At 43.0% G+C, this 13201-nt stretch overlaps 1 protein-coding gene across 2 annotated transcripts in view; it reads left to right on the top strand.

Moving 5' to 3' along the window:
- The window catches only part of ascc3 (activating signal cointegrator 1 complex subunit 3), a gene marked incomplete at its 5' end in the record, with an annotated part of 88798 nt that overhangs the window by 37272 nt on the left and 38325 nt on the right, over positions 1–13201 (top strand). For both annotated transcript variants that reach the window (XM_036128700.1, XM_036128695.1), the window contains 8 exon segments: positions 2358–2583; positions 3116–3270; positions 8095–8193; positions 8278–8446; positions 9558–9778; positions 10053–10138; positions 10264–10430; positions 10617–10762. In XM_036128700.1, coding sequence (XP_035984593.1) covers positions 2358–2583; positions 3116–3270; positions 8095–8193; positions 8278–8446; positions 9558–9778; positions 10053–10138; positions 10264–10430; positions 10617–10762 — 1269 coding nt within the window.

Here is a 13201-nt window from a genome sequence, read left to right as displayed (position 1 = left end):
CATATGCAAAGTCTAAAAATCTGCTGCTTGAACTCCATTATGTCAGTAATCAAATTCATTAAATGTCAGAACTAAAATCCACAAGCAAGTCCACATCCTCAGTGAGGAAGGAGCGCGTTAATCAAAACTGTGGATTGATGAAGGTGCGGCTGAAGCTGCTACATGCGGCTATGTTTGGAGGACTTTGATCATCTGTAACCTCACACATTCGAGTCCTTCAATTAAACTGTCCTGCAACGGTTTCCGAGAGCTGAACGTAGATTTGCAGCCATGGACCAGCAGCAACCTGGACCAAGAGGTCAAAAAATATGTCTCACCCTCAAATGATGTGCTGCAAGCCGTGTCCACAGACAGACAGAGAAGATGTGTAAGGGTGCGTGGCTATGCGCTGATCACCTGCTGGATATGGCAGATGGCGTTGAACACATTGCAAGAGAGATAAGGTCACTGGATTTAAGCCTGCCACCATCATCCTGCTAGCTGAAGCATCTAAATATCAACAACCCTTTTGTATTTAAACAGAGAAATGTCTTCTTCTGTTACCAGCAGCATTAGAAAGGAGGGTCAGCTCCTCAGTGATTAAACCACACAATGGGATCTGAGAACTATGATGCCTCTATAAGTGGTCAGTGTTTCTACACTGTGCCTCGTTACAACCACGTTGCATTTTAATGGGGTTTACAGGATGGAGCAGCACAAAGGAGCCTGTAATTTTAAAGTGAAAGGAAATGATTCATGTGGAGAAGCTCCTTCTGCAGCCCCTAAGTTTAGTTCCACCCTGCAGCTCTGACCAGCTTCCCTGTCCCTGCTGGAGAAAGACATTCCCACAGCATGATGCTTCACGGTGGGATTGATGTGTTCAGGATGGTGTGTGGTATTATGCTTGAGGTGTCTTCTGCTGCATGTTCTCCATGTATTAGCTACTGCTAATAGCTACAGTCATCGTGTGAAATGGATTTTGGCACTGTTGCCAAGTCCGCTTATTTTTTTCTAAAGTCGCTTGTAAATTCTGAATGTACAGTCACTTATTTCGGCTCTAAAAAGCGACTATAAACACGAGCAGTGAATGGGATGGTTGATATCCCTCTGCCCCTCCCCGTACACACATAACAAAGGGAGAGGGAGACAATCAAAGGAGCCGTCTCTACCGGGAGGACAGAATAGTTGCTGGACTACACTGCCCTGTTTCTAACATAACGGCAAAAATAAAATTCACTGTTAAGTTGAATTAACTTACCTGTCCACCAGAAAGCCTGTGACCACGGCATCCGTTTTAAATCCCCATTCCCTCATAAATTGTCTCCGCCTGATGATAATAGGTGTGCCAATATAGACTTATTTTTATTTTCTTGTTTACTTTCTCTTGCCTCTCGCTGAACAAAGAGTGTGGATGGTCCTCCATTTCAACAGAAAACGACAAACAGAATGGTCTATGGTCATCTTTGCTTGTTTATACTCCTCCACCGACATCACGTCTTCATATAGGAGACAGATGGGGAAAACGCAGATGGCTGACAAGTTTGTCCCCTTTCGGTTACTGAGATCAGAAATAGTGAGGCAATATGGCGCCTCCCAGTGGGTGTATTTATAAACTACTAAGTTATGAGAACACTTTCATTTTTGATGTGATGTTATTAGACTTTGCCAGAATATGTATTTAGAAAAGCAATACTTGATTTTTGCTAAAAGCTATATTAGTTACACACTGTCCCTTTAAAGCAAGATGCTTCCTGCACTGAAAGAAAAGCCAGATCTCTTGCACAGTTGGGAGTAAGGTTCAGTGATATTAGATGTGGCTCTGGAGCTGTAATCTGCAGCTTTACTGGTCTGGTTTTCTTAGCCACCGGGACATGGCTGAAGACCAGAGCAGTGTAGGAGGGATTATCAGGATGGTTTTTAGGATGTGTTAGATCTGCCCTGACTTCAGGCCTCAGCTTTCACTTGTCCTGCTTTACAAGTGCATCCAGCAGACAAGTTGATCACATTAACACCTGACTAGATCAATCACAGCTGACCACAGTTGAGCACTTTATCAGTAAGTGCTACCATCTGACCTCCTCTCCAGAACTGACTTAAGCAATTCATCAGAGTATAGCTGTAGCCACCTGCACGTCTGAAGCAAACCAGACCTCCTCCTGATTGCACATGATTAATCATCTGAGTACAGGACCCTGGACCAGCAGCAGCTGCGTTCTGCCTCTGTACCGCATCAAACATGGAATCCAGCTGCAAGGTTTAGTCTTAAATCTATTGCTTCCTTAAAAAAAGGAGAGGAGAACTGTCAACAAGTGCAGCTTTGGTACGTGGAGCTCTGTTGACGGATCTTGTTTTTCTCCTGATCTCAATCCCTTTCACAGAACGCTGCTCGCATTGTCAGGGCTTTGTTTGAGATCGCTCTGAGGAAGCGCTGGCCTGCCATGACCTACCGACTGCTCAACCTCTGCAAGATGATCGACAAGCGGCTGTGGGGCTTCGCCCACCCTCTCCGCCAGTTCCCCAACCTGAGCCACGTCATACTCAACCGCTTAGAGGAGAAGAGGCTCACTGTGGACAAACTGAAGGAAATGAAGAAGGATGAGATCGGTAAAAGTTCACCAGTGTGCTCAGGCTCAGCATGTATACATGAGACATAGGACAAACTATTGACAAGTCAAACTGTTGAGGAGAAAAAGACCACATCAAAGTCATCTTGTTGAAAATTGCACTGAAATATTGTTATGTTCATTTAAAGTTAGCTGGTCAATGCTGAGGCATTGGTAAATTGAAATACAAGAAGCTTAATTCTAAACTGTTGCAGGTTTGTCAATGCTGAAAAGAAGATGAATTTCTGCACAGAACACAAAAAGCTTCCTGTCTTACTGCAAAATACATATTTGTTGTATTTTTTTATTATTTAGAAGCATAAAATGTCTATTATATCTGAACTATCAGCCCTGCTCTGTGATAATCAGGGGTTGTCTCTCCATCTATCAAATATGGAATGAATGTTGCATCCCGACATTATCAGTATTGTGTTGCATTTCTCCAGTTGCATTGCTGTTCCCAGCCTAAATGCTAACAGGGAAATCCCCAGACCGTGATGTCAGGAGCTCAATGCTGGCTGTGGTGTTCCCAGGTCACATGCTGCACCATGTCAACATTGGACTGAATGTCAAGCAGTGCGTCCACCAGATTCCCGCCTTCACAATGGAGGCCAGCATCCAGCCAATCACACGCACTGTTTTACGTGTGCGTCTTCTCATCACTCCTGACTTCCGCTGGAATGACCAGGTAAATGAACTCATTCCGTTTTCACATCCTGTGATATCTTCAAATTCTGTTTCACAGGTATTACACACTATTGCAAAAGAAACGTTAGTAATGAAATACTGTGCCACTTGAAAGTGAAGTGGAAGGATTTGTTAACTGTTTAAAGATAAATATCTGAATAGAGTGGCATAGATTTCTAGTAAGCTCCTTTTCAGTCAAAACACTTCCCTTCAGAAGTCAACTAGTTTGTAAACAGAGTCTAGCTGTGTGTAATAAGGTACAAACACGGCTTCAGAGGTTAGGTTAGGTTATTACACAGTATCCTAGACAGAGAATGCTTCAGGAAGCGCCGTTCAGTCCAAAATACAAAAACAGGGAGACTAGAGCACAACTGCAAACCTGCAAAGTCATAGAGCTCTATCTAAAGTCTAAGATCAGGCCTGGCAAAGAGGGGATTTATCAGGCAAGTCTAGGGTATGAAAGCCACGAGAAATCCCTGAACTAAATGGCCTACTTGTTCAGTTTGAAGGGGAAAACTACAGCTGCACATTGAGCATTGCAAACAATAACAAGGCACGTTGTAATGCTACTGTATGGAGGAAAGCTCTCTGGTCAGATTAGACTAAAACTGAACTTTTCAGTCACCATGGAAACCGCTACATCTGGCGCACACCAACACATCCCATCCGCCCAATGAAACATGGAGGTGGCAGCATCATGCTGTGGGGATATTTTCCAGCAGCAGGGATTTGGAAACTGGTCCGAGTTGAGGGAAAGATGGATGGTGCTAGATACAGGGACATTCTAGAGCAAAACCTGCCAGTCTGTCTGTGATCTGAGACTGCACGGAGGTTCACCTACCAGCAGGACAATGAGCTGAAGCATGCTGCTAAAGCAAGACCTGAGTGGTTTCTGGGGAAACATTTAAATGCGTTAGAATGGCCTAGTCAAAGTCCAGACCTCAATCCGATTAAAAATCTGTGGCTAGACTTGAAGATCGCTGTTCACAAGAGAATACCCTCCAATATGAAGGAGCCGAAGCAGTTTAGCCTCAAGGAATGGACCGAAATGGACCATATGGAGGGCGATCAGTAGAGCTGATTTTAACGAGAAATTAAAAATGACCAAAAATTGGGATCTAAAGTTTTTTACTAACAGCGATGATATTCAGAACAATCCTCTGTGGATGTATCACCTCTTTCCTGTCCATGCATCTTCCCACACGTACCTAAAGACTGCTGTGCTGTCAACGTTGCTGTAACATCGCTTCAGGACTGGGGCAAAGATATTAATGAGCTGATTGTTAGCAGATTCCGAAGGATGGATTATGCTGTGGATCCAGGCTGACAACAGCTGCTGCATTTGAGGATTTAAATTCAGGGTTTTTCTCCTCCTCCTCTCTAATAAACCACGCCACTCGATATTTACACAAATTAGTTTAATAACCCAAGCAGTACAGCAGAACCACATTTCCTCAGAGACTAGAAGAGGGTCGGCTTTTACCTCTGTTATTCTTCCCTCCCTGGAATCTCCATCTGTGCTTGAGAGCCTAAATGCCTACAGGCCTCGCCAAGATGTCTCACCTCAGTGGGCAGACGGGCCATCGGGGGATCAGCGGAAGCTCGCTCCAAACCTTGTGATGGAATCTGAGGGCAACAGGAAGCCTATTGTAGCAGGGCTGAATATGAAGATGAATGTTTTTGTCCGATTAGCAATGCATGCTCTAATGATGGGAGAGTGGTAACGGAACACTGGCTGGCTTAACTGTGATCCGGCTGCAGAGCCAGGACACATGTCCCAACACATGAGCCCTCCTCCCTGAGGCACCCTGAAAACGGACCACACTGACTCATTTACAGACGCTGTGCCATCACAGGTCAAGTATCATTCATTGTTGTCCATATCACAGTCAAGATGGCAGATGTTGTTTACACTGTTTTAATGTGGCCGTTTTGTATTACAGTGCTTCACAGGAGAAGTCATTCCCCTTCATTTTCTTTGCATCTTGTCACAGACCAAATGTCAAATCTTTCTTGTTTTTTATGTGCTGCATTAGTCTGAAGTGGAAAGTAAATGAGGGGGCTGTCTCTACCAGCTCTATACTTCTAAAACAATGTTTGCCCATTCTTCTCTGCAAAATAGTTTAATCAGATTGGAGTACCTGGATCCATCAGCTGTCAAATCTTACCAAAAATTCTCAATAAAACTTTGTGTTAAACCTTTCTATATGGTATGCTTTGATTTCTACCATTCCATTGTAGGGTTGGGGTCTGGCTGTAGTTTTAGGGTCACTGACCTGCTGAACGGTGACCCTCCAGCCCAGATCCAAGTCTTCTGCAGCCTCTTTGCTTTATTACCCAGATTGTTGGGTATTTAGCTGCGTTCATCTGATCTGTCCAGCTTCCCCTTTCCTGCTGAAGAACTGCATCTCCACACCATGATTCTGCCACCACCACAGTTCACAGTTGGCATAGAGTGTTTATGTAACGTTTTTTTTTTTTTTTTTTTTTTTTTCAAGTTTGCATATATGCAGTATGTTGTGGTTTTTCACAATTGACAAGAAAAACATAGTGAAGTGTGTGGTTGTTGGGTCACGAAATGTAAAAAAGTTAGTAGGGTAATGTTACTTTTGCAAGTCATGGTGTTGATAGCATTTAGTTTGCTTTTATTCTGTCAGCTTTATACACCATATTCTGTACGTTGTGAGAGCCTGTTAGTGTCCCAATTATTTCAAGAATCTCTACTGTCATTATGTAACTGTAAGGAGATTTGGAGAGACGCTGACTCAGAATTCCCACATAAACACAAATCAAGACAGACTGAGAAGCTGAAGAGCGTGCAAATAGTCCTTAGCATCAAATAAGATTTGAAAGTTCCAGTCAAAACACACAAATAGCAGTTGCTTTACAATGTGGTTTACTGTGCAATTGCATGAATGTTGCCCAGGAGGTAACTGGGCAGAGCTGGTCTGTCGGGGTTAGCCTTTAGTCCCACTCTATTACCCTGTTAATTCTTGCGGGTCCTCTGCCTTTTAGGCCTTAGAAGCGGGTTGATCACAGCCTCTGTTGTGTGCTGCAGTTTAGGTGAAATAACATCTAGTTTTGTTTACTGACCCTAAACAAGAATAGGTTTTGTTTAGGATCCGTAAACACACATTGCAGACCCTAAACCCCGAATTTACAGACCCTAAACTCAGGGTTTATTCTAGTTCTTACAGCTCAGCCCTCCCATCCTGGATTAATGCTTGCAGCGGTGATAGCTCATACAAAAACATAAAGACAAACACGAAGAGCCGAGCACCTGGTCAGTCTGTGGGGACCCATGCCAACATCTTGGAACAACACATTTGTGACATTTAGTAATTACTGTCCTTTAGATAATCCAAAAATGAAATACAGTATTTGTGTGTAATTTGGACATTAACTCACCCCGATGTAAAGGCATAACCCCAGACCCATTCTAAAAAATGCCATCGAGCTGGGCAGTTCCAAGAGACATGGCTTGGCACGGGGATGAGTGTTGTGAATGAAGCAGGGCTCACGGCTGTGGTCAGGGTGAGGAAAAGTGATAATGTTAAATAATGGAGCATCTGGTGGTTTGGCTACGGAACTGTCTTTTGAGGTGTAAGATTTCTCACCCTCCTCACCTCCAGAGGTTGAGGGAGGCTTTGGTGGAGCTGACTGTCTGTGACTGAGATGGTTTGATACCCGTTCTGCAAAACATTTTGATTTTGGGGTGAGCTACGCTTCAACTACTTGAATTGTAGAAACCAAGAAACTTCTGCCTTCACCTTTATTTATAACCAGGAAGAACTCTGAACATGCAACTTCTAATGTTTACCACCTATCGTAGAATAAATGTGGACACATTTTAGTAATTGTTTACATAAAGATTTGATTATTGACTGGAATCAAAATGGTTGATATTCCCAGGTCTACAGGCTGTTGTTTTACCTCAACAGCTATTATACAGTTGGCATCAAAGTTATTTTACAAACAGTTCACTAATCCAGTCCAGCTGTTTCAGTATTTCTCAAGTTGTTAGTGAAAAATGTGTGCTTATTAAACTGCTGAAGAGCGACTGATGCATCAACCATAAACACAACATTGATTTTCATGGCTTTAATATACATGTGGTACGTAATGAGTCTGTGCTGTAAAATACCAAAGCATCTGATTCCACCTCAGCATCAGCAGTTACTGACTCTTAAACTGAATATGGTATCGTATCAACATTAACCCCTCAAACTCTGGAACTCCATGCACATCTTTTATATGACTTCTTGCTGTCAGCCTTTCATTTTCCTAAAGTAGTATGGAAGATAGTTTAACGCTGGACTTTCTTCTCCAAACTAGCTTAAACTGAGCTTGACTTTCAGGTTTGGTCAGTCCATTTGATCCTCCCTAACAAGTTTTCAAAAAACATTTTGAGATCAGTCCTAAGGTGGAGGATTTTTTCCCCGTCACCTTTTAGTCACATTTTAGCCTTAGATTGATAGTAACACTTCCATCGCAATTTTTTTCCATCAAGGATTATTTTGAAGGCATTGTTTGAAATAATGTGGGCTACTTGTTCTCCTCTCTCAGAACTCAGGGAGGAGAATTAACAACACTTCTGTGTGAACTTGTCCACCATTTGCTTTCCTGACCCATCTTCCCTTAAAATACATGTTATACAACTGTGATGGGATCATAATGGGTCTGCTTTATGAACATTAAGAGTAATAATTCGACCTGTTTGTAAGCAAGAAGCACTCCAACAACTGTGAAGAGTTCTGGAAGATCAGCTCTAGATACAGTCTGAAACAGCCATCTGATGAAACGTCTCCATCTGCCAATGCTTTAGGTCCACGGGTCTGTGGGTGAGCCGTGGTGGTTGTGGGTGGAAGATCCCATCAATGATCATATCTACCACTCTGAGTACTTCCTTCTGCAGAAGAAACAGGTTAGTTTTAGGTCTGGACTTTAGCTAACATGAAGATGGAGAGTGTGCCCGATTAATATTCCTGTATGTTGTTTTTTTATGTAGGTGGTGACCAAAGAGCCTCAGCACATAGTATTCACCATTCCTATCTTTGAGCCGTTGCCCTCCCAGTACTACATTAAGGCGGTGTCTGACCGCTGGCTCGGAGCCGAGGCTGTGTGTATCATCAACTTCCAGAACCTCATTCTACCTGAGAGACATCCCCCACACACTGGTACGTGCACACACACACACACACACACACACACACACACACACACACACACACACACACACACACACACACACACACACACACACACAGGATTATGTGGCTCCTTGCCTTGGGCCTTCCTGTAGCACAGTCATGGTGATGTCACCACGACCATCACCACCCCCACAGGCTCTTTGTGCCACAGCCTTGACATAGCCTGCCTCTTGAGCATTTCTCTTTCTGTCAGACTGATTTCTTCGCCTGCTGAGGAGACCTTGCTGCCATTAGAGCGTTTATACAGTAGCTCCTTTCTTGCTCAAGACATAAACTCTTCCATCAGACCACTGAGGGCCAGTTTCAGTTGGATCTTCGGCTGTACAAGCTGATGCTGCTGAGGATCTATGTTATATCTAGCCACATCAGCAAGTAGCGGCTGACCTTCCTTTTTAAAGCACTCTTCAGTGGAAATTGGCACATTATAAACCAACAATGGCAGAAGCAGTCAGGCCAAAATACTGTGCTGGTAGATCCAGGCTTTGAACATGCATGGCAGTCCTGACTGCTCCATTGCTGTCAGTTTGTAGGGCTGCAGTGTCTTTCAGGGTCCAGGTAAAAACCTTGCCCATACTCTACTGGCTTCTATCCCACAGATAGTTTCTGTGTGTCTCCTAGTGAGAAGTGGAACTGGCCTGTGACCTTTCCTTTTTTCACCACAAGCAACCTCCATTTACTTGGCCTAAAAGGTGCAAGTTGCCCCCGTTTAGGGAGCAACTGGAGCAAGTTGAGTTTTGTCCTTTGTCAAAACGTAATTATTTCTCACAATCTGGATTTAACGGTACTGGATAGGATGATTTGTTAAAAGTTTGTGAGTTTGTGTTCTTTGAGCAACTGATGGAACCCAGTGTGAACGTAAAGTTGTAGCTGTCTACGTTGTTCTCTGTCTGATACAGTGTTGGTCTTCAGGCTTAAATCTGCTGTTTCCTTGGATTTCAGTTGAGGCTGTTAGCACATGCTCTGTCCTGCACCACTCATTATGTATATATCTTTTATCATCATGCACTGCTTTTTGTTGCAACAGTAACCAGATGGGATATGTTGGGTTCATCTCTGCTCTTCCTCTCTTTCCTCTCAGAGCTTCTGGACCTGCAGCCGTTGCCTGTGACGGCTCTGGGGAACCGAGAGTTTGAGAGTCTGTACAAGTTCACTCACTTTAATCCCATCCAGACGCAGATCTTCCACACACTGTACCACACTGACACCAACGTCCTGCTGGGGGCACCAACAGGCTCTGGTAAAACCATTGCAGCAGAGCTGGCCATGTTCCGGGTCTTCAACAAGTATCCGTCCTCTAAGGTTAGAGTGGCTGAGCCGCTTTTTGCTCTCTGTTGCTGAAAAACACTCCGGGGTTCTGCTCTGGCTTTTTACCTCTCCTGCTGGTCAAATTTGGGAAAGAAAGACTCTGTTTAGTCATTGCAAAAGGACTGTTTATAGCTGTTGGGACTGTGCATGTGTTTTTTTCACCTTGCTTCAGAGAGTTAAACAACTTCTAGCTCTGTTTATTCTGTTGTTGAACAAACCCAAAAAGACAAAAAAAATAATCTTTTTTGTCCTAATTGTTGCTCTTCAGGTCGTCTACATTGCCCCTTTAAAAGCCTTGGTGAGAGAGAGGATTGAGGACTGGAAGGTCAGGATTGAAGAGAAACTTGGAAAAAAGTAAATGACATTTCACCCTTACACATATGTTCTACCCACAGTGGTACCACATACCAGGTTATCAGGGGCCCGTAAGTCTTTGTCAGCTTTCCACGTGTCATTTTTCCCTTTTCTTGTGTGTGAAGAGTGGTAGAGCTGACGGGTGACGTGACTCCAGATATGAGAGCTATAGCACAAGCTGACCTCATCGTCACCACACCAGAGAAATGGGATGGAGTGAGTAGAAGTTGGCAGAACCGGAGCTACGTTCAAAAAGTGGCCATTCTCATCATAGATGAGATCCACCTGCTGGGTAGGTGTCACTCTGTAATGTCTGTGTTCATTTAAAAACCATCCAGAGCTGCTTTTACAGCCAGCTGCCCCGGCTGACAGGTTTGGTCGCCAAGGAACTGTGTGTTTTATGAGATGTGGAAAAAGAACTCCTGGGAATAAGGAAGCCCATTTTAATGCCAACACTGATTGGACTGTGTGTGCACAGGTGAGGACAGAGGCCCTGTGTTGGAGGTCATTGTGTCCAGGACTAACTTCATCTCCTCTCACACTTCAAAGAGCGTGAGAGTGGTAGGTCTGTCCACGGCTCTGGCCAACGCTCGGGACCTCGCTGACTGGCTGGGAATCAGACAGGTGAGCAGTAATAAAAGCAACACTGTCCCAAAGCCTACATCACACTCCGTCTCAGCCTGACCAATCCTCTGTCTAAGATCTCTTGTTTTGGCTGTAGGCTGTGCACTGTAAGCACAGCTTTAGGAAAGAGCAGGGTTTGCTTTGTCTCAGTGATAACCCCACATTTCCATACACAAAATCACTGCAATAAAGTTACAGAATTCTTAATAACTTGGCAGTAATGTGGCAGTTCATCTCTTGAGTTACAGTTTGTGTTAGGAAGCTGAGAGCAGCACCAAAATGACTGACAGGACTGACTGATGTCTTTGTTCTGGCAGCCAGCAGCAACAGAAGGGGAAGCCTTGCAGGAAAATGAGTTTCTCTATTGTTTTGACTTTCATCTTGTTCTGTTAATACTGAGCAGCGAGTTCTGAGAAAACCGAGGACTTAACCTGAAAACCTGAACGTTGAACTGGTTTTATTCCAGTTTTCATTAAATAAAAAATATTCTGAAAGTGTTTCTTCAAGCATCGTAGTTTTCCTGGCTGCTTATTCAGCTGGTCTTTTATGGGTTAATTTGGATTAATAAAAAAAAAAAATACATATTAAATAATAGTGCTTTCAATTGCACTGATGGATGCAAACTTAAATGAGTGAATGCAGATGCTGTGAGTGTTGCTATCATCCCTCCTGTGTGTTTAACTGGAGCATCAAGCAGCATGAAGTGATGGGAGCAGCGCCACTTGATGATGATGTTTTATGATTAAATAACTCTACATAACATGAGTGTAAGTAGAGGGGACAACACTAGTGACAGTAAAACGTATAGATAATTATTAGTCCAGAGCCCAGCTAGTTAAGTCAGAGAACATCTGTGGTGACAGACATCTCTATAATGTGAGAGGACAAACAACTGAACATGTGATCACCTTTCTAGCAATTTGTTTTTCATCCAGAAGTTTTTTTCTCTTCTTTTACTTCATTTCTGCCTCACTTATGCGACACTCAGACTGGATGGTAAAGCATGAGGATGTAAAGTCACATGTTCACTTTTGTGAATTTGCTGCGATTGTAAGGTTTGTGCTGTTAAGTGGCTTTTGTGCAAAGCTTCAAACTACAAAATGTTATCAAATCTCTTTAACCAATTGAGGAACCCGTTTATTTTTAGGGGCCAACCAGCAGATATAGGGGAAGGACAAAATGAAAAGATGTTAAAATATTGAGATCTGAAGATTAAAATACCCCTAGAAGTAGGAATTGGCAGGCAGCGGAGGACAGAGTAGCAGCATCAGTACCAGCAACAGTTCTGTTCTGTTCTGCTTGACACACGGGAAGCGACAGACGACAGCGACTAACGGCTTTCATCGCCACCGTGGTGAAGACCCAACACTTGGGATGCAACAGCAGCGTTTCAAATCGTGCTGTTCGATCATTTGTTTCCCAGAAATGTTCTCGGTTATGAAATTGTAGGGGTTTTGATGTTTTCAAAGCTTTCCATGAATAACAAAGTTGAACAGTCAGAAGGTTTTGCTGGAATGGACTGAAATCTTGCTTTTATGTCTACTCTACCTATACCTATATATCCTAAATTACAGACACAGAAACAGCACAAGGGATATCATCATTTTAAGAGCGCACCTAATGGCTGATCCAGAACAATAGCTGTAGTGCCAAGCGACAGCAACAGAAGTTGAACTGTGTTCAACTTTCTTGTGTCGCGTTGCAAGCCCGGTTGTGCACGTTCATGTGTACCACCTCAGAATTTCACATTTGCTTGGCTGGAGGAGGGCAAGCGACTGTCGCCTCATCACACAGGTCCCATAGGAAATGAATGGAGAGCCACATAGATGCAAGTTAAATACTTCTGATTACAGAACTACATTACAGAGGCCATTTTCTGTGAAATTGTGTTACATGATGGTTGAAAAGTGTGTATGAGATGTTCCTGGACACAATCATTGACCACAAGTTATTTAGATTAAAAAACACAACTTATGGAGTCAAATAATACTGTTTGGTAAAAATATGATTAAAATGCGATTGATGAACATCAATCAATTACAAAGCTTCAAATTAATGAGATTAATTCTTTTAGTGGTATATTTTTTTAGAGTCATTAAAATCAGTAGAGACGGAGCTTGATTGATTTGCTGAAGTCTGAAATGTGTCAGGCTTTTGGTCTTTAGACTGGGGATTCACCATCAACCAGCAGGGAACCTAGATCATTTATAGCAAAATAAAAGTAGGTTTGCTCTTACATCTTCAATGTGGAATGTTGTAGAAAGTAAAGCAAAGTCAGTTAGCTATTTTTTATATCCGCAATGTGCACAGAAATAAGGTCAATAGTCAGATATGCTCAATTTCATCTTATTTTGAGACCCTTTTAATTTACAACAAGCCATAAAACATGAATGTAACACTTACAGTCAGCTGTAGTTATCTTCACATCATATGTCTGAA

Source organism: Fundulus heteroclitus, chromosome 3 (assembly GCF_011125445.2).
Source record: "Fundulus heteroclitus isolate FHET01 chromosome 3, MU-UCD_Fhet_4.1, whole genome shotgun sequence".
NCBI lineage: Eukaryota > Metazoa > Chordata > Actinopteri > Cyprinodontiformes > Fundulidae > Fundulus > Fundulus heteroclitus.
The sequence above is the reverse complement of the archived record's forward strand: the minus strand, read 5'-3'. Positions and strand labels throughout refer to the sequence as shown.